Raw genomic sequence first — 22,178 nt, forward strand, 5'->3', positions numbered from 1 at the left:
TGATGCTGAGCATCTTCTCATGTGTCTTTTGGCAATCTAGATATCTTTTCTGGAAAAATGTCTGTTAAGGTCCTCTGCTTCAATCAGTATCTTTTTGGTGTTGAGTTGTGTGAGTTTTTATATATTTTGGATATTAATCCTTTATTGGATATGTCTTTTGCAGATATCTTCTCCCATTCAGTAGGTTATATTTTGTTTCATATATGGCTTTGTTGTGTAAGTTTTTGTTTGATGTAGTCTCAATTGTTTATTTTTGCTTTTCATGCCCTTGCCTGAGGAAACAGATTCAGAAGAATATTGCTAAGGCCTATGTCCAAGAATTACTTCATATATTTTCTTTTAGGAGTTTTGTGGTTTCGGGCCTTACATTTAGGTGTTTATTCTGAGTTTATTTTGTGCATGGTATAATAAAGTGGTCTAGTTTCTGTGTTTTACATGTAGCTGTCCAGTTTTCCCAACACATTTGTTGAAGAAACTGTCTTGTCTTTGTTGCATGTTCTTGCCACCTTTGTCATAGATGAATTGACCATAGAAGCATAAGTTTATTTCTGGGGCGTCTTCTGTTCTGTTAAACTATGTTTCTTTTGGTGCCAGTACCATACAGTTTTATCTACAGCGTGGTTCGACATCTGGGAGTGTCATACCTCCATCTTTGTTCTTTCTCAAGATTGCTGTGGCTGTTCAGGGTCTTTTTTGGTTCCTTACAAAGTTTAGGATTTTTTTTCTAGTTCTGTGAAAAATACTGTTCATACTGTGATAGGGATTGCACTAAATCTGTAGATTGCTCTAGGTAGTGTGGACATTTTAACAGTATTAATTCTTTCAATCATAAACATGGTGTACCTTTTCCTTTATTAAAGAAATCTTTAATTTCTTTCACTAATGACTTACAATTTCCAGGATATAGGTGTTTCATTCCCTTGGTAAATTTATTCCTAGATATTTTATTCTTTTTGATGCAATTGTAAATGGGGTTGTTTTCTTAATTTGTTTCTCTGCCAGTTGTGTTAGTAGGGTAATAAATGCAAAATATTTCTGTATATTAATTTTGTGTCTGCAACTTACTATATTCATTCTTTAGTTCAAGTTTTTTGGTGGAATCTAGGATTTTCTATATATAGTGTCATGTTATCTACGAATAGTGACAGCTTTACTACTTCTTTGCCAATTCAGATGCCTACTATTTCTTTTTTCTTTTTCTTTTTTTTGTCTGATGGCTGTAGTTAGCACTTCAGTACTATGTTGAAAGAAGGTGGCAAGAGTGCATCCTTGTCTTGTTGTGATCTTACAGGACAAGTTTTCACCCTTTTACCACTGACTGGGATGTTATCTGTGTGTTTGCTGTAAATGGCCTTTATTATGAAGAGGTATGTTCCCTCTCAACCCACTTTCTTGAGAATTTTTATTGTGAACAGATGTTGAATTTTGTCAAATGCTCTTTCTCATCTGTTGAGATGTTCCTATGATTTTTATTCTTCGTTTTGTTAATGTGGTGGACCATGTTGATTGATTTGCAAATACTGAACCATGCTCCCATCCCTGAAATAAATCTCACTTGATCTTGGTAAATGATCCTTTTAATGTGTTGTTGAACTCAATTGGCTAATATTTTATTGAGGGTTTTTCTTCCATGGTCATCAGAAATATTGGTCTATAGTGTTCTTTGTTTTGTAGTATCTTCGTTTGGTTTTAGTGTCAAGGTAATGCTGGCCTCAAAGAATAGATTTGGAAACATTCCTTCCTTATTTATATATTTTTTGGAATAGTTTGAGAAGGATAGGTATTAGGTATTTCTTGATTTTTTTTTATCAAAGATGTATTCTTTAATGTAAATGGAGTGAAAGTCCCTTACTGTTGTATTACTGTCAGTTTCTCCCTTTGTGTCTGTTAATATTTGCTTATAGGTGTTCCTTTATTGGATGCATAGCTGTTTACAGTTGTTACAGCATGTAGTTGGATTGGTTCTTTTTTATAATGTAATACCCACTTTGTCTCTTATTATCTTATTATCAGTCTTTGTTTTTGTCTGATGTAGGTATTGCTACGCCAGCTTTTTTGGGGTGAGGGGCTTCCATTTGCATGGGATATCTTTTTCCATTTTTTCACTTTAAGTCTCTGTGTCTTACATGTGAAGTGACTGTCCTGTAGGTCATGTTGTTTTATCCAATCACCCTATGACTTTTGATTGGAGCATTTAGTCTATTTATGTTTAAAGCAGTTATTGGTAAGTATGTACTTATTGCCATTTTATTGTTTCCTGGTTGTTTTTGTAGTTCTGTTTCTTTGTTCTTCTCTTGCTCTTTTTTCTTGTGATTTAATGACTTTCTTTAGTGTTATGCTTGGATTCTTTTCTCTTTTGTGTGTGTGTAGTTATTACAGGATTTTGGTTTGTAATCACTGTGAGGTTCACAAATAATATCCTATATATATAGCAGTTTATATTGAGTTGATGGTCACTTAAGTTCAAACACATTCTAAAAACACTGTGTTTTTACTCTCTTCTCTACATTTTATGTATATGGCATCATATCTTACTTCTTTTCATTTGTGAGTCCCTTAAGTGAGTTTTAAGATACAGTTGATTTTACTTTTTTCTTTTAACCTTCATACTAGTTTTATTTTTTTTAAGATTTTATTTATTTATTTGAGAGCATGAAAGAGAGAGCATACAAGCAGGGGAGAGGCAGAGCAGGAGGGAAAAACAGACTCCCCACTGAGCAGGGAGCCTGATATGGGACTTGATACCAGGATCCTGGGATCATGACCTGAGCCAAAGGTAAATGATTAACTGACTGAGTCACCCAGGCACCCCATACTAGCTTTATAAATGATTGATCTACTATCTTTGTTTGCTTTTACCCGTGATATTTTTTCCTTTAATAATTTCTGTCCTAGTTATGGCCTTTTCTACTCAATAAAGTCTCTTATGGCCTTTTCTACTCAAAAAAGTCTCTTTATCATTTCTTGTGTGGCCGGTTTAGTGATGAATTCTTATAACTTTTGATTGTCTGGGAAACTCTTTATCTCTCCTTTTGTTCTGAATGATAGCGTTGCCAGGTAGAATATTTTTGGCTGTAGATTTTTTCCTTTTAGCACTTTGAATATATCATTTCACTTCTTTCTGGCCTGAAAAGTGTCTGCTAAAAAAACAGCTGATAGCCTTTTGGGGTTTTCCTGGTATGTAACTATTTGTTTTACTCTTGCTGCTTTTAAAATTCTCTCTTTATTTTTAATTTTTCATGTTTTAATTATTATGTGTCTTGGGGTGGACCAGCCTGGGTTCATCTTTTGGGGGGCTTTTTATGCTTCCCGGACCACCTCAATATCTGTTTTATTTGCTGGGTTAGGGAAGTTTTCAGCTATTATTTCTTCAAATAAGTTTTCTGCCCCTTACACCTTTTCTCCTTTTGGGACTCCCATAATGCAAATGTTAGCATGCTCGATGTTTCCCAGAGGGCCCTTTACCTACCACCAGTTCTTAAAATTCTTTTTTTCTTTATTTCTTTTCAGCTTAGGTGCTTTCTACTCCCCTGTCTTCCAGATTGCTTATCCATTCTTCTGCATATTCTGATCTGTTGATTCCCTCTAGTGTATTTTTCACTTCAGTTATTCTGTTTTTCAGCTCTGTTGATTCTTTTGAAAATTTTTTATCTCTTTGTTGAAGCTCTCACTGAGTCCATCCGTTCTCCTTTGAAGTCCCGTGAGTGTCTTTGACCATTACTTTGAACAGGCAAATTGCTTACCAGGCAAATTGCCTATCTCTGTTTTATTTAGTTCTTTGTCTGAGGCTTTGTCCTGTTATCTCATTTGGAACATATTCCTCCATCTCTTCATTTTTCTTTCTGTGTATTAGGTAGTCAGCTATGTATGTCTCCTGGTCTTAAAGTGGTGGCTTTTTTAGAGGAAGGTTTTGTGGGGCCCACTAGTGTGGTCCCTCCTGGTCATCAGAACCAGGTGCTCCTAGGTGTTCCCTGTGTGGGCTGTGTGTGCTCTCCTGTTGTAACTGGGTTGGACTGCTGTGGGTGTGCCGGTGGGTGGGTATGGCTCTCAGTCCTGCTGCCTGCAGTGACCAGCCATGGCCACTGTGGGCACACTGGTGGTCATAGCTGGACTTGAGTGCAGTCATCTGAGAGACCTGGCTTTGGCTGCTGCAGGGTTGCTGGTGGGTGGGGCCAGCCCTCACTGCATGGTGTGCTGATGTGCTGCTGGGCAGGGCTGCCACCTTCCCTCCCTGGGGCAGGAGTTGCCTTGAATGGGCTCCATCCTGACCAAGACTGCCTACTAGGTGTGGCAGGAGCCACTTTGGAGGGGCGCTTGCAGGGACAGATGGGTTGAGTGCGGCTGGTCTGAGGGGAACCCTGGCATGGGGCAAATGGTGCTAGCAAGGTAGATAGATGGTGTCAGAAATGACTCCTGCCAATGTTGGGACAGCTAGACTGAAGGAGGGCAAGAAAGTTGATGCCTACTAGCATTTCCGTGATTTCTTCAAAAATTTCTTTATAGTGTGGCAGTCAAGAGAGCAGATATTTGGATATGTATATAACTGGGTTCCAACCCTGACTCCATCATTTACTAGTTTTATAACATTAAGGAAGTTACTTAAACTTAGTGTCATAATTTCCTCGGCTATAACCTAAGAATAATAGTACCTACCTTGTACAGTCATTTTTCTTTTTTTTTTTTCTTTTTTTTTTTTTCTCATTTTATTTATTTTTTCAGCGTAACAGTATTCATTCTTTTTGCACAACACCCAGTGCTCCATGCAAAACGTGCCCTCTCCATTACCCACCACCTGTTCCCCCAACCTCCCACCCCTGACCCTTCAAAACCCTCAGGTTGCCCCAACCTCCCACCCCTGACCCTTCAAAACCCTCAGGTTGTTTTTCAGAGTCCATAGTCTCTTATGATTCGCTTCCCCTCCCCAATGTCCATAGCCTGCTCCCCCTCCCCCAATCCCACCTCCCCACAGCAACCCCCAGTTTGTTTTGTGAGATTAAGAGTCATTTATGGTTTGTCTCCCTCCCAATCCCATCTTGTTTCATTTATTCTTCTCCTATCTCCTACCCCCCCATGTTGCTTCTCCATGTCCTCATATCAGGGAGATCATATGATAGTTGTCTTTCTCCGATTGACTTATTTCACTAAGCATGATACGCTCTAGTTCCATCCACGTCGTCGCAAATGGCAAGATTTCATTTCTTTTGATGGCTGCATAGTATTCCATTGTGTATATATACCACATCTTCTTTATCCATTCATCTGTTGATGGACATCTAGGTTCTTTCCATAGTCTGGCTATTGTAGACATTGCTGCTATAAACATTCGGGTACACATGCCCCTTCGGATCACTATGTTTGTATCTTTAGGGTAAATACCCAGTAGTGCAATTGCTGGGTCATAGGGTAGTTCTATTTTCAACATTTTGAGGAACCTCCATGCTGTTTTCCAGAGTGGTTGCACCAGCTTGCATTCCCACCAACAGTGGAGGAGGGTTCCCCTTTCTCCACATCCTCTCCAGCATCTGTCATTTCCTGACTTGTTCATTTTAGCCATTCTGACTGGTGTGAGGTGATATCTCATTGTGGTTTTGATTTGTATTTCCCTGATGGCGAGTGACGTGGAGCACTTTTTCATGTGTCTATTGGCCAGCCAGGACGAAGTTCATCTATCAAGGAGAAAGCAGATTCAATTCCTAAGACAGCAGAGCAATTCCAGAGGAGGAGAAAGCAAAGCACGGAACTCATGGCTTTCTCCCCATGATTCTTTAGTCTTGTGGCTACTTCAATTTTTTTTTCTTTTTTCAATTTTTTTTTCTTTTTTCAATTTTTTTTTCTTTTTTCTTTTTTCTTCTTCTGCTAAATTTCTTAAAACTTTTACCCTTTTCTTTTTTAACATTTTTTGACTAGCTCAGTCATTTTTATTTTAAATGAGCTACTACATAAGATATCACAGTGCCTGGCATTCAATTTATATTAGTTATTATTTGTAATACTTTCCTTCCTTTTTGGTTTAATTCTGTTTACTCACACACAAAACTGTTTTCTTTAACTCTTTTATTTTGGAGTTTTAATAATTCCTACTTCCAAATAGTTCTTATTCTTACTTATTTCATTGATTGTGAGGTTAGATCTAAATATAAAAATCTATATAAAAATTATCTTTGTGACTAGCTATTAATACTCAAATCTATACATTTTATTACCATGTCATGCTTTAGCTATACAGTTCAGCTGTGCTGTGTAGACTGCTGTACACACACACACGTGCTACATGTATGCACACATGCAGGGGATGTGTGTGCTACATGCATGACACAGCATATGCTTGTGCTATGTGTATGCACACATGCGGTGGGTGTGCATGCTACATACATGACACAGTGGACAGGTGCTACATACATGACACAAGTGGATGAGTGCTACGTACATGACAAAGCGGTGTGTGCTACATACATGACACAGCGGGTGTGCGCGCTACATGCATGACACAGTGGACATGTGCTACATACATGACACAGCAGATGCATGTGCTACGTGTATGCACACATGAGGTGGGTGTGCATGATACATACATGACACAAGTGGATGAGTGCTACGTACATGACAAAGCGGTGTGTGCTACATACATGACACAGTGGACATGTGCTACATACATGACACAGCAGATGCATGTGCTACGTGTATGCACACATGAGGTGGGTGTGCATGGTACATACATGACACAAGTGGATGTGTGCTACATACATGACAAAGCGGATGTGTTTTACATAATGACGCAGTGGATGTGTGTGCTACATACATGACACAGGGGGTGTGCGTGCTACATACATGACACAGTGGATGTGGCTACATACATGACAGAAACAGATGTGTGTGCTACATGTTTGCACACATGCAGTGGATGTGTGAGACACAGGTACCGTTCCAGCTGTGCCCTCTCTAAGCTGTTGGGTTCTTCCCATCATTTGTTCATTTCCTCTAAATAAAGACAGCCCCTTGGATATCTTAATACAGACTACTTTCTCTCTCTTAGGAGGAGGCCTCAAAATAAAATGAAAAAATCTCCCGTGGGCAGCTGGCGTTCCTTTTTCAACTTGGGGAAATCATCATCTGTTTCTAAGCGGAAGCTGCAGCGGAACGAGAGTGAGCCCTCCGAGATGAAAGCCATGGCTCTGAAAGGTTGGTGCTCCCTGCTGTTCTGTGCCGCGCCGTCAGAGCGGCTGGTGCGGCTCCACACCCCTCCTCTCTGCCGGCTGTCGTCACGCTGCGCACAGATGCCCCGTATGTCGTGACAGTGTGCGTCAGCACAATGTGTCCACAGCCGTGGTGCTGGCCACTGGTGGTCTTCTTCTACCAGTTCTTCATCCCCAGACTCAGACATAAATATGCGGGGAATGTGTAGAAGTGCCCAGTTTCTTGTGGAAACTGCAGATTATGTAGAGTGTGGATGTGATTGAAATTCATAACATGGTTGTGTGTTGTTAATAAAAAATGACTGCTGTCATGTTTAATTTTTATTAATCTGTATTTTTATATATTTAAAATATGACAGAACCATATTTTAACATGCTTTTTACGTTTTTAACTCTTATCAGTCTATTTTATGGTATAACTCATTGGTGAGAGTATCTTACTGGATCAAGTAAATCTATTACTGTTGTTGCAAATACTACTCCTAAAAAAAAATTTAAAACCATGATATTAACAGCTTCTGAATCTAGGAAGAACAATAGTACTTGAATGTTAGAAATATAATGTTCAATTCATTTAATTCATCATTCGGTTTGCAATCATGTACTAAACATGTGCTAAATATTTAGATAGCAGCCTCTCAGATGGAAAGAAAACTAAGATACTGCCCCTGTCTTCAGAGACCTACTTGGGAAACTGTTTGTGTAAGAAAATAGATTTCATGAAGAATCATACCAATTGAAATAGGTATTTGTGTGAGGCATTTATGGTAGGACTTGTCAGTTCCTAGGAGGAAGAGGGCTAGTGGTCAGAAATCTACCCTGTGACTTGGACTTCAAATATAAGTAAGGATTCACGTGATCACCAACTGAGAAGGGCATTTCAGGAAATGGGAGCACAGTGTGTGCTGGTGTGTGAAGCAGGGAACGTGGCTTGGTAGATCCTAGTTCAGAGAGAGGTCATCAGAGGCCTCCCGTGCTTGCCAAAGAGTTTTGGTTTTGTCCTGTGTTCCTTTGGGGGTTATCTTGTGGCTTTAATATGTAACATGGTTCCGTGTAGGGTTTAGAGAGAGGACTTTAGCAGTGGTACAGGGAATGTACGAGGAGAGATAAGCCTGGAAACTGGACAGTAACTGTCCAGTTACAGTTGGCATTACAGGTGGACAAGAGATAGTTACAGGGGGACAACCGAGGAGCAGTGAGTGTCTGGGTACACAATGGCAGTAGACGTGGGAAGTAGATTTGAGAGATATTTAAGAAGCAGAATCTACAAGGCTAGGTGACCATATGATTGTGAAGGATGAGAAAAAAAGAGGAGCAAAGATCATTTTCAGGTTCTGATTAAATGGTTAGGGAGGTGGCAGTGCCGTCATTCATGTAGGGAGTAGCAGTTCGGAGGACAGAAGTGACGTGTTTATTGTGGACGTAGAGAGTTGGACATGTCCAGGAAGTGATCAGTAGTATGGGTCTGGAATTCAATAATGAAGTTTAATATAACAGGAAATACAGGTTTGTAAGTCGTCAGCAAACCCTAGAGATACAGTTTATGGGAGAGCCTGTTGAGTGAGAGAAGCAGGTTGAAAACTGAATCCAGAGAAAAGCAGTGTTGGAAAGACCAGAAAAGGCACAGTTGTCATGAAAGTAAGAAGAAATGATTAAAAGGACAGGCAAAGAACAAAAGAGATGAGCACTGTCCCCAGAAATAATGGAGGAGGGGTTTAAAGAGAAAGCATCACCACTGTTGAGTAGTGCTGGGAGGCCAATGAGGGTGATATTTAACAAATAAGATCGAACATACGTAATCAAGGCACTGTGTTAGATTCCTAGGACTTCCATAACAGAGTACTCCAAATTGGGTGACTTAAAACAACCAGTTTATTTCCTCACAGTTCTGTAGGCTAAAAGTCTGAAATCAAGGTGTCAGCAAGGCCATGTTCCTTCCAAAGGGTCCAGGGAAGAATCCTTCCTTGCCTCTTCCAGCTCCTGGTGGCTCCTGGCATTCCTTGGCTTGTGGTGGCATCACCCCAGTCTCTGCTTCCATCTTTACTTGGCCTGCTCCTCCATCTCTCTGGGTCCTCTCTCCTGAAAAGGACACCCTGAGTGGATTTAGGGCTCACTGTGAATCTAGTGTGATATCATCCTAAGCCATCATGCTGGTCTTTAGAAAATAAAAAAGGAAGATGTTTTAAAATTCATCTCTATTCTCAAGTTGGTAATCCTTTAGAAAAGAGATTTTTCACACAGGAAATCATGTGAAAACAATACAGCATCTTATTCAATATGCTGCTTAAATTGAATATGTACAGCTAATCACCCTTGGAAGTTTACGCATGTGTAGAGAAGAATGCCGTTCCTTTCTCTGCATATGTAGCAGTAGCGGCAGATTAAACCTCACACTATTTGGTTTAATTCTTCAGGCGGCAGGGCAGAAGGAACGCTCCGTTCAGCTAAAAGTGAAGAATCCCTTACTTCTCTCCATGCAGTCGATGGTAAGACTAAAAGCATTGGTTGTTCTATTTTGTATTTCATAAAAGAACACAACAATTGAGTATATTTGATAAATACATGTATACTAAATAGGCTACAGACTACCACTCCCAGACAATAATCATATCTACTTCATACTGTCCTTCGATGTCTTCATATGGTACCGGCTCTAATCTCTTCACTGTTGACATGATTGCTGTTCAGTGTACCTAAAAGTAAGTAAAATGTTTTAAGCTAACTACTTGTATTTATCAAAGCCCAGTGGAAAATGATGTTATTTGTTTCTCTTTCTTTAGATTTCAGAAAAGCAAAATTTTACAAAGTATAAGATTAAGCAGTTTTGATATGCACGTCAGTAGTCTTTTGTCTTATAAGTGGCTTAACCCGACATTAAATTTCATAGATGAGATTGAGTATAGGCAGCCCTCATTATCTGAAGATGGGATCCTCAGTACAAGGAGAAGAAAACTTAGACATGAATCCTCTTAAAAAGGGGACCAAAATTTTAGTAAAGAATATAAAAAGGTTTGATTGCAACTTGACAAACAAAACTAAAAACTATGAAAATGAGTTTTTTTAGCCACTAATTAACAAAAGTCGGGTTATAGTTGTAATTATGTACTAATTTTAGAATGAACAAAGTTCCTTCAGTTGGAAGGAGATCTAACTTTTTTGACAAAACCTTGTCATAATAGTAAATACGATATCCTTCACTTTATGCTGGCTGATGCAGCAGGACTGTGAAAAAGGCCTTTTCTACAAAAATAACCGAGAGCTACACTGATTTCCCATGGGCTTTTCTTCATCTGTTGACATCGGGATCATTTTTTTTTGAGGTGCCCTCGGGTGTCATCATCCTGGTCGACTTTCTCATCTTCATTTATTAACTCTTCTAACTGCCAGATCCTCAACGACCGACAGCTTTGCTTATTTCAAGAAATCGTCACACATCCCTTTAGTTGGGTGTCTGACATCTTAAGGGTTTTCCGAGATTTTCCATTTCACTGCAGTTAAGAGAATGGTTCGTAGATACGATGAAGTGGGCTGGGTAGATGCCAGGATTAAGCAGAAAATAATGTTTTAGTAGAGATTAATTGTATAAGTAGTCAACACATTAGTGAACGTATTTGTGTTAAGGCAATTTCTGCCTCTTTAGAGCACATTTTCACCATGTTAATTCTAATCGTTGAAATAGAATGCTGAGCTCAAAGACTTCTGTTGCCAGTTGGATGTGTAGCAATATCATAAAATTGTGATTGAAGGACTCAGCCTGAGATACTTAAAGCCTATTCTTATTAGAGGAAAAAAAAAAGAAATTGTTCTAAGTATCTGAAAAGGATCCTATAGCAAGTATGTGTAAATATTTTATGGAATTGTAGAGATTTTTTTAGTTGATGTATTTACTTTTCAGAAGTGTAGGTGTTAGGAGGATTTTTCCCCACCCCAAAAAAACAAAAACAAAACCCTTTTGCTGTGGGATATCCAAAGTACTGTTTAAAGTGGTTAATTCTATCTTAGAAATCATGCATGAGATCAGTCATAAAATAAGACAAAAAGAAAGAAATCTTGCCCAAAGTCCCAGTGTTGGACTAGTAATAGAATCCAAGAGTTCTGAGTCCTTTTTCCTGTTGAAACCATTAAAGGCTGCATTCTTCCCCTGATGATATCAGATGTCTTTGTTATTTAGCATTTGGTTCAGAAGTCCCATCCATTTGCCCCAAGAGACAGTTTCTGGAAAGAAGATGAGAAGTAACATTTGCTTAAGCTGTCATGCACTCCTGCTGTCCTAAGTAGGTGACTTTTCATGGTATTGTGTATTACGTGTCCTAGGCACTCATACCCTGATATCCGTTTTTGCCAGGTGATTCCAAGCTGTTCCGACCCAGAAGACCCAGGTCTAGCAGTGATGCACTGAGCGCCTCTTTCAATGGAGAAATGCTGGGGAACCGCTGTAATTCCTATGATAACCTGCCCCATGACAATGAGAGCGAGGACGAGGTGGGGCTGCTGCACATTCCCGCTCTGATGTCTCCTCACGCAGCTGAGGACGTTGACTTGAGCCCGCCAGACATTGGCGTGGCCAGCCTGGATTTCGACCCAATGTCATTTCAGTGCAGCCCCCCTAAGCCCGAATCAGAATGTCTGGAGAGCGGGGCTTCCTTTCTAGATTCATTAGGATACTCCCAGGAGAAACTGAGCGCCAACATAAAGGATACCGAAGCAGGTGGTAGCCAGTCTCAGACACCAGGAAGCACTGCAAGTTCTGAAGCCGTCTCTCCTCTTCAGGAGAAACTGAGTCCATTCTTTACCCTGGACTTGAGCCCAACGGAAGAGAAATCATCCAAGCCATCCTCATTCACTGAAAAGGTTGTCTACGCTTTTTCTCCAAAGATTGGACGGAAATTAAGCAAATCACCTTCTATAAACATATCTGAGCCAATTTCAGTGACTCTTCCCGCCCGGGTATCAGAAGTCATCGGGACCGTGTCAAACACAGCAGCTCCGACTGCATCTTCTCCAACCTGGAGCAAAAGTGTGGAAGACAGTGAGGCCATAAATAGATCCCCCACCCAGGTAGTAAAGATGAAAACCAGTGAGAGAGACGCCCAAGGAGGATGTGAATGTGAAGTCCAGCCCCTAGAGCAGGGGGCTGCTGCAGAAGTAGAGTCGCCAGGGAAAGAGGAGCAGGTCGTCGCGAGCAGTCAGAGTAAGGCTATACCTTCTGGACAGACTCAGACAGGTACCATTTGTTTTCCTCCATTCTTTCCTTAAGCTAAGAGGGATCTCCAGTCCTGTGTGCCATCTGTGCCTTTTAAGAGAGAAATTTACTCCACAGCTAGCCTTTAATCAAAGAGAATGTTTTTCTGGGTGGTGCTGATGGCTCAAAGCCCTAAGTTAAAATCAATCAAACAGAAATTCCCCAAAGGGCCAGTGGTCCTGCTTCAGACCTTCGTAATGTCCCCTTTTGTCTTTGGACAGTCAGAATTCCTGGATAATTTTTGCACAACTTCGTAGCTCTTGATTTTATTTTCTAATAAAAGATATTATAGCCTTACAAGTTAACCAGCCAGCCTACACCATCAGATGTAAAAACTATCCTTAATAACAATCAGCAGGCACTTGAAACTTGTTTTGTAAGCAGTCTTTTCTGAGCCAGATGAGGGACCTGCTTTTTCCCCCCCATCTCTGTAGCAATTCAAGAGGAAATTGCAATCTTTAAACACTTGGTTTCAGTTTTCCTTCTGAACCAGATGTGTTTTCTCCAGCATTTGCATGTGGGACGGAAGATCATGGATTGCCGTTTTGAAAAATGGAAGGCACCTACTTCTTAGTGATCAAATGGGGAGTGTTTGGCTTTCCGTATAGGATAACACAAGCTACCTTTTCACTCTCATTTTTTTTCCCAATTTCCCACCAGGAGCAGTTACCCATGACCCCCCTCAGGATTCCGTTCCTGTCAGTTCAGTCTCTCTTATCCCACCACCACCGCCTCCGAAAAACGTTGCCCGCCTGTTGGCGCTAGCGTTAGCTGAGTCTGCGCAGCAAGCCTCAACCCAGTCACTGAGGAGACCAGGGACTTCCCAGGCTGCTTATACAAATTCTGGAGACGTAGCAGTGGTTGCAGCGGAAGAGAAACTGCCTAGTTCCTACTCTAGCGTTACTCTAGATAAAGCCTATTTCCAAACTGATAGGCCAGCAGAGGAGTTCCACGTCCAGAACAGTGTATCTGGGAACTGTGACCAGCCTATTCCAGATCCGGCCGCCACTGGGAATCCTACCCATGCCAGTGCAACGGAATCTGGGGAACAGTTCCACCAGGCTGACTTCCCAGGGAATCATCCACACCGAACCTATTTACCTGGGGACCCAGACAAGGCCAGAATCACTTCAGTTCCCTTAACAGACTCTAAGTCTGATGATCCCCTGAGTTTCCCTGAAGACCAGTCTGGGAAGACCAGTATGCCAACTGTCTCCTTTATGGATCAGGACGAGTGTCAGCTTCATTTCTACAGTGCAGATCAACCTCCTTCGTATCTTGGTGCAGGTGTGGATAAACCCCATCATCACCCTTCAGAACTTGCAGACAAATCGCCCACACCTTCTAATTTGCCTCGGGACAAAAGCTACCCTCCTTCTGGGTCCCCTGAAGAGAATCCCAGCACGGCCACCATGGCTTATATGACCGCTGCTCCCGCAACAGCCGAGATGAGCGCCAGGGAAGCCAGCTGGGATGTGGCTGAACAAGCCACTGCAGCTGATTTCACCACTGCCACCCTTCAGCGCCCTCTGAGAACTAATCGTCCCCTCCCACCGCCTCCTTCCCAGAGATCAGCCGAGCAGCTGCCGGTCATGGGGCAGGTACAAGCAGCCGCCAGTGTGGGACTGAATAATTCCCACAAGGTAAGAAGGGGAGGGAGTTGGGGAGATGAAATGTACTTTTTCCAAAGGTATGTCGCTTTTCAGCAGGGTGTGCTGTTCCCTTTGAGTCAGATAGGACATTTATCTGAAGTCCTGTGGCAGTTTCCATGAAACCTTTCCTGTCTGAGGTTGGACCTGCCTTTACGTTGATGCCAGTTTTTGTCTGAGAAAGGAGCAGTCATTCAGTGATTCTAGTTTATACCTGCTGCCTTTTCTTCCTAAAGCGTCTGGGTAGTTTCTTCATAGAACTACAAGGAGCTCATGATCAAATACGTCAGACTGGGCTTCAAGTGTCAGGGCTGTGGGTTGGTCCCCGCACCCCCCTCCCGACTCCATCACTGACGCAGTGTGACTTTGGGCAAGTCCTTTTTAACCCACCCTCTGTCAGTAATTGACGTCTGCACGGTGAATGTGCTTTATTCTCAACACATTTGGAAGACTTTCTGCCTTGCAGACTTTTTAGAAATGTAAGAGCTGACAGTGTTTTAGGTCATTTTGTTATTTCCTTAGCATAAGCCAGCAGGTTGTTTTATAATCAAATTCTGTTTTGATGAGAGAATATTGGATGCAGAAAGCTAAGATTTCTTTCTAACTTTCTCAGATTTTAGAAAAGTGCCCACGTGCTTTGTGGTCACCTTGAACTAAAAGGACTTTGCTATCTAGACTTGAGTGGAGGATGCTCTTTCCAGGAGCTGCTTCTCGGGAACAGCACATTTGCAACCTTGCTGTGAGGGTCATGTTGGGCGTCAGCTGCTGTGGACCAGGGTGGAGTGGGGGTGGGAGCGACAGTAACATAGTGGTCTGAATGTCCCTTGGACCAGTGTCCCTACGTACAGCTGTGAGTCACTTCACAAATCTCTCCAGCTAGAATCAACTCGCTTTGTTTAACAAAATATGCTCGGTGTTGAGACCAGTAGACTAGGTATGTGTCTTTAAGCTTGACTATACTTTACGCCTCTCTTTTGGTCTGGACACTAAGATGCTGTCACAGGCAACCTCGCCTCATATTTAAAGCCTGTCACAAATCAGAACCGTTTCCCAAAGATGGCCGTGGACCTTGTACCAGGTGGCAGCACAGACTGCTTCCTGGCCGTGCAGGCAGATTGGCCTCCTGTCGTGTCCAGTGCAACCACAGCTTGGAGAGTTTCAAGCTACCACCCAGAGAGCCTCAACTTGTGGGTTACAGATTGAATAGTAATTGATTCCAAGCTCATGATATAATTGTCTTTCAATAGGTTCAAGTAGTTCCAGCTCCAGAGAGACCCCCTGACCCCAGAGCCACGGACGATCCCGCGCCCGTCCTTGTCGGTGATGGTGGCGCAGCTGCTCAGTGTCCCGTCTCTGCCCCTGCTCTCCAACCGAGCCTTCCCGAAAAGGTGCGGGAGGGTGCCAGGGCCCCACCCCTGCACCTGCGCGCCGACTCTGTCCCCGTGTACTCCTCCTGTGGCTTTCCCATGCCAGTTCCTCCCACCAGGACGATGGAGAGTAAGATCGCTGCTGCCCTCCACTCCAGCAGCGCAGATGCTCCCAGCAGTTCCGGTTACCATCCCTTTGTCCCCGCTTCCTCAGCCTCTGTGGATGACGGTCTGCCTTTACCACTTCCCGTCCCACAACCTAAGCATGCTTCACAGAAAACGACTTACTCCACCTTTGCCAGGCCTGATGTCACCCCTGAACCCTTTGGGCCAGAAAACTGTGTGCATTTCAGTATGAATCCCAACTGCCAGTACCGTCCCCAGAGCGTACCTCCACATCATAATAAATTGGAGCAACACCAAGTATACGGTGCCAGATCAGAGCCACCAGCCTCCATGGGACCTCGTTATAACACATACGTGGCCCCGGGAAGAAATGCGTCTGGACACCACTCCAAACCATGCAGCCGAGTTGAGTATGTATCTTCTTTAGGCCCCACAATTAGGAGTAGTTGTTACCCTGAAGATATTCCCCCGTACCCTACCATCCGGAGGGTACAGTCTCTCCACGCCCCTCCATCTTCCATGATTCGCTCTGTTCCCATTTCACGGACAGAAGTCCCCCCAGATGACGAACCAGCCTACTGCCCGAGACCCCTGTACCAATATAAGCCATATCAGTCCTCGCAGGCCCGCTCAGATTATCACGTCACTCAGCTTCAGCCTTACTTTGAGAATGGTCGGGTCCACTACCGGTATAGCCCATACTCCAGTTCTTCTAGTTCCTATTATAGTCCAGAAGGAGCCCTGTGTGACGTGGATGCCTACAGCACGGTACAGTTGAAGCCCCTCCACCGCCTGCCCAGTCGCGATTTTGCCTTCTACAATCCTAGGCTGCAAGGAAAGCACTTGCACACGTATGCTGGTTTGCTCCCACGTCCCCGGGCCAACATGACTGGCTATTTCTCTGGTAATGACCACAGTATAGTCAACATGCCTCCAGCTGCTGATGTAAAGCACACATACACCTCGTGGGATCTCGAGGACGTGGAAAAATACCGAATGCAATCCATCCGGAGAGAGAGCCGCGCTCGGCAGAAGGTGAAAGGGCCTGTTATGTCCCAGTATGATAACATGACCCCAGCCGTGCAAGATGACTTGGGTGGGATCTATGTCATCCACCTCCGTAGTAAATCAGATCCTGGGAAAACTGGACTTCTCTCGGTGGCAGAGGGAAAGGAGGGGTGGCATCCAACCAAGGTCGTCAGTCCTGAGGGAGAGGACCGCTTCTATAGAAAGCATCCAGAGCCAGAGTTTGATAGAGCCCACCACCATGGAGGATATGGCAATGGACCGCCAGAGAAACCCACTCTCCCTCAGAAGCAAAGTAGCCTCAGGAACAGGAAGCTTCATGACATGGGTTGTAGTCTCCCTGAGCACAGGGCCCATCAGGAAGCAAGCCATAGGCAGTTATGTGAATCAAAAAATGGGCCACCGTACCCACAAGGAGCTGGCCAGTTAGATTATGGGCCCAAAGGGATTCCAGACACTTCTGAGCCAGTCAGCTACCATAACTCTGGAGGGAAATATATTACATCGGGGCAGGAGTCTCTCAGACTGAACCACAAAGAGGTGAGGCTCTCCAAAGAGCTCGAGAGGCCTCGGGCTAGGCAGGCTCCTGCCCCAGAGAAACACTCCAGAGACTGCTACAAGGAGGAGGAGCACCTCCCCCCGTCAGTAGTCCCACCCCCGAAACCGGAGAGGAGTCATAGCCTGAAACTCCATCATACTCAGAACGTGGAGAGGGACCCCAGTGTGCTGTACCAATACCAAACACATGGCAAGCGCCAGAGCAGTGTGACTGTTGTGTCCCAGTATGATAACCTGGAGGGTTACCACTCCCCACCCCAGCACCAGCGAGGAGGCTTTGGAGGAGGAGCAGTGGGAACCTATGTGCCCTCTGGCTTTCCCCACCTGCAAAACAGGACATATGCTACAGCTTTGGGCCAGGGGGCCTTCTTGCCCACAGAGTTGTCTTTGCAGCACCCTGAAACACAGATTCATGCAGAATGAGCCCTGGAGCAATAGAGTTGAAGCAGCCTCTGCTGGACAGTGGACTGTTCTATTTTTTTCAGTAACCAAAAAGATTAAAAAAAAAAAAAAAAAAAAAAGCTACGATCCCCCCTCCCCGACCACATTAAAAACAACAACCACCAAGAAAAATCACCATCTTTTTCCCCTTCCCTGCTTCATCACCATCTCTTCCATCTCTAGGCTGTGATTTTTGTCATTAAAAGAGATCTGAATGGTTGTAAAGCACTGTGTTGAAAACCTAGTGAAGAAATTTGTCACAGACCATACTTGCCATATGGGGCTAATGTGTCAGAGCCTGAGGACTGCCTTTAACTGAATTTGAATTTAACCTTGTCCTTCTTAATATTTGCTACACAGCGCAAAGCGGTTTATGTCTAGTTCCTGGTAGGCTTTTGCATTTCTGTTGCATTTCTACTAACTTTCTCAGTAGCCATGCAGCTTGCCCAGGTCGACACTTGGTTTTTGTCCCTTTATTCTCCCTGACTTTGAAGGGTTTCGTGCGTTAAGTTACAGTGGAGAAAATCTTCTCCTTTATCCTTCAGATGAGTCTGTCAGACAATTAGCACATTATAATTTAAAAAATAATAATAAAGGAATGAAGACTTTAAGCATCTAATAAAGACCCATCGTAAAATGTCAGGCCATTTAGATCCAGGCTGAACAATGTTCTTTACATTCTTCTCAGAGTCGTTCCTCGCAGTTTGGTGGGCAGGCTGACGTCAGCTGCAGAAGGGATTCTAAAGTCAGGAGTAAAGAAACTTCTTAGGCAGAAGTCTGTGAACGTCGTTAGCACTGTAAAACCCTGTCAGTGCTTCTAACGTGTTGCCTGCCTTCAGTTTTTTTTTTTCTCAATAATATTTGGTAAATAGTAATCCTGGTAAAACATTTCATGCCATGTGTTCTCCTAAAGCAACTTTTTTTTTTCTTTTTCCCAAATTGGGGTCGGGGGGGGGGGGACCCAGCATGACTTGACTGGATAAATACACATAATTTATCATGATTACACATTTACGTGTTGATTTTTGTTTCTCAACCAGAGTACAGGTTTCTTGGGGACTGTTAAAGAGGCTATGAATTATTTGTTAGCCGAAAGCCCCTGCAACAGTTTCACTCTGCACACCGCCCCATCGCAGCAGTCAGAATCCTGGGCTGTGACCGTGTGCGTCCTAAGGGACCTGTGTGCCGTGCGCTCACAGTCTTCCTGCAATTGCCATTTTTACACCAGCATTTCAGGTCTAGTCCTTACAAGCCCGTGGGCATGTTACATGTGTGGAATACCCTGGACTTCCTTGTGAAAGTCACGTTCCGGGTCGGACAGCTGTCTGGTCTGACCCCACTCCCATCTTCTCAGCAGCACCCCCCCCCCCCAACAATGTCCACACCAGACTGACCGGGCCGTCCTGTATTTGCAAATGAGTTTAGATTGTCCTTGCATTCCATAACTCAATCATACTTGAGTTTTATACATTCACATGTTTTAAAAGCTCAGTTTGTAGAAGACACTAGGAGAATTTCATTCCATTTACTGGATGGTTGCTGCTCTGGCTTTTTAAAACTTGGAATTAACTTTTCTTTAGAGCAAAGGAAGAAATCTTTTTAAGAGGCTAAATTCATGCTGCTATTATTGCTGTGAAGTTGTATAAAGATTAGGATTCATGCCAGTTTTTTTTTTAATTTAAAAGAAAATCATGTGATGGCATTTTAAGGGTTTATATTTAGAAAAAAATAAAGTTTTAAGAACACATTTATTTATATGTGGAAATACTCTATAAGGTTTTGTTTTGTCTCCCCAGAGTTGAGAGGAATTCCTTCAGTAACGATCACGGTAGCAGTCTGGACATACTGACCCGTGAAAGGTCTGTGGGCATGTCTCTCCTTCAAGCACGTGGACCCAACAGGCAGAATCACAGGGTTAGGGAACCTGATAGGATATTTCCTTTCAGCACAGAAACACATCAGGTGCTACATACAGGAGCTGGATCCTTGGTGAATATGCAGCGCTTTCTTTTCTTTTTAACCTTAACCATCTTGTGTCAGGTAGGCAACCCATGGCGCCTCTGAGATCACACACACCCTGTAAGTTCTCACCAGCAGCATGGAGCACAGGAAGGAGCCGGTATGACGAGGAGGTATGGATGGCGTTAGTAACTGAAAGCCCAGAAGGAAGCCGCTGAAGAGTCCTGTCCAGTTTTAATATTTGTGGATTTGTGGTCACACACATTGTTTACTCCTGAACCTAAGTCTATTTTATGAATACTGAGGTGAATTCCTCAAAACAACTACTTTCTTCATGTCCTATGGGCTTAGAAATATCAGGTGAATATTTGGAATACAGAATAATGACCCCAACTACTGGTATGATTGTGAAACATCAACTTTAGGGAAAATCCAGAGTTGTTACATTTAGTGTATGTGGAAACAGCCTTAACTTTGGATCCAGTTTTTGAGGGACTTTGCCTGTATCTTTCCCCAGAAATTGCATGGCAGGTCACTGTGAACCAGGTGAACTCAGCACCGTTCACCTTGTGTGTGACTTCACAGTAATACTCAAATTATGATCAAGAAAATGGAGCTGCCTAATGCATTAAACCCATAATTTAATTCTACTGGTATTTTTATAACCATGCTTCCAAATTTTATTATTATTATTATTATTGTTATCATTATCATCATTATTTTGCAAAACTCTGATGTCACAGTTTGGTTTGATTGAAACAAATATTCCCTGGATGTCTGGCCAGAGACTTTGCTAATAGCCCCCTAGGTGCCATTTTCTTGTTAATTTCACCTGAGACTTACTGTATTCAGTTTCCTTTTAAGGATGGTCCCATGGATAGGGCCTGCACATTTTCATAATGGCAAAGCATTTTTTTTTTTAAAGTTGGGGTCAGGTTGAAAAAGTCTAGCACTGACTCTGTCAACAGGCAGGAGCGTCCATCAGTGTGAGCAGATGTAGAATGGGAGGAAACCACATTTGAAGCAGCAATGGGTGCATACAATGTAAATTGGAAATTTGCCCCTTGAGTTTAAAAATTAGGAGACTGCAAAGTCCATCTATCTGTTCCCAGCCCTGTTTGTCAGTCATCCTTCATTATGTTGGCAAAGTATCATCTGAGCAGTGTGTGTAAGGAAATAATGAAAGCAAACGTATGTCAGAAAGTTTACTTCCAAATGGTTAGAGGCATGTGATTTTCAGTACTGTGTGTTACGGAAACGTCAGGAATGGTATATTTTAATGTCCGTGTGCACAGAGGGTCTTTTTTCCTTTCCTGATTAGTACTGTTAGTGTTCAAAGAATAAAACTGGTTGTTTTACAGTTTAGATTCTAAGGTAGCAAAACCTGATTTTCCAGCCATGACCTGCATGAGAGAAGCACCCTAGGAAGTCTTAGATCATACTTTTGAGTTCTTAACTTTAATTTATATAGTGTTTTTTTTATGTTTTAATATTTTTGTGAACTGGTGTAAATTGTTAATGCATATAAGCTTGTGTATTTTTGTAAATAGTTTTGTGATTTATTTCCTGACCCATATGTAAATATTTAGAGTCTCATTTCTTCAAAACTTATTTGAAGCTGAGTTGTGGGCTTGGGTTTTGTTCGTTTCTTGTTTTGGTTGGGGGAGGGGGGGAGAGAAGAGATTTTGTACTCCAATAATCCCGATGGAGATATCTTGTGGTTTAAAGCAAATGTCCCACTGAAAGCAATTCAAATATCAACAAAATTATTTCAGGTTAAAACAGACTTATTTGTGTATGTGTTTCCTTTTTGCCATAATATGACTATAACAAAATGGGATAATTGGGGATGTTCAAAAAGGTAAGTGTGTAACAGAGATTATTATACGGAACGGTATCTATTGTTTGAGGGAAGGGATTTAATGGCTCCTGTTTTATCTATCTGCCACAGTGTTCTGCCAGATTTTCCCCAGGTCAGACAGCTTGCTCCATGCTGGGAAGTGTAGACAGGAATCCACACCTGGCTGCTGTGGCCTGACTCCCAAGCTGCCAGTTTTCAGGAAACTGGATTGGCTTCTGAGCTCAGGATTCTCCACAGGGGAGTTCTAAACAACAACCATATTTCTGAAGATTCCCTCGAAGCATCCTGCTGACTTTTCAGAGAGAAGAGGCCAGAAAAGAGTGTCCTCTCCTCCACTCCATGGCAGGCTGGTTTGTGGCAGCACAAGTTCTGCACGTAATCTAGCCATCTGGCCAGGGATCTCGAGCACATTGCTGTGCCAAAGTTCTTCTCAAAAATATGTCTGCACTGGCCACGGTTTTTTGAAGGAGGAAAAGACCCCACGATATTCAGCTATTGAAATCTTAGTTTTTCTATTGGGAGTCATAAATTACAAATCATTCTGCGTTCTGAATTATGGGGGCCTTTCCTTTTTGCCTGTAGCGGGAAAAGTTGCCTGGCTAGTACAGACAACCCTGGTGAGCCCGTGTTTTCTACGTACCTGCACACCATGTTGCAGACTATAAGCGAAGAAGCAAACTTTGCTCTCAGTGAACGTTCCAGACTTGAACATGTGTTCCCATGGAAGTGGTTCTGATGGGATTAAAGAAAAGACCT

The 22,178-nt window shown here is 42.7% G+C and overlaps 1 protein-coding gene across 5 annotated transcripts in view; it reads left to right on the top strand.

Annotated features, from left to right (window-relative positions):
- Window positions 1–21,347, top strand: part of ARHGAP32 (Rho GTPase activating protein 32) — a 306,642-nt gene extending 285,295 nt beyond the window's left edge. For 4 of the 5 annotated variants that reach the window (XM_046015295.1, XM_046015296.1, XM_046015297.1 and 1 more), the window contains 5 exons: window positions 7,034–7,179; window positions 9,608–9,679; window positions 11,539–12,417; window positions 13,096–14,078; window positions 15,332–21,347. In XM_046015295.1, the coding sequence (XP_045871251.1) occupies window positions 7,034–7,179; window positions 9,608–9,679; window positions 11,539–12,417; window positions 13,096–14,078; window positions 15,332–17,584 (4,333 nt within the window). In that variant the 3' untranslated portion in view covers window positions 17,585–21,347. The remainder of the gene's footprint in view (window positions 1–7,033; window positions 7,180–9,607; window positions 9,680–11,538; window positions 12,418–13,095; window positions 14,079–15,331) is intronic. The other variant, XM_046015298.1, reaches the window with a different exon arrangement.
- The last annotated feature ends 831 nt before the right edge of the window (window positions 21,348–22,178 follow it).

This window comes from Meles meles, chromosome 8 (genome assembly GCF_922984935.1).
Source record: "Meles meles chromosome 8, mMelMel3.1 paternal haplotype, whole genome shotgun sequence".
In the NCBI taxonomy this organism is placed as follows: Eukaryota; Metazoa; Chordata; class Mammalia; order Carnivora; family Mustelidae; genus Meles; species Meles meles.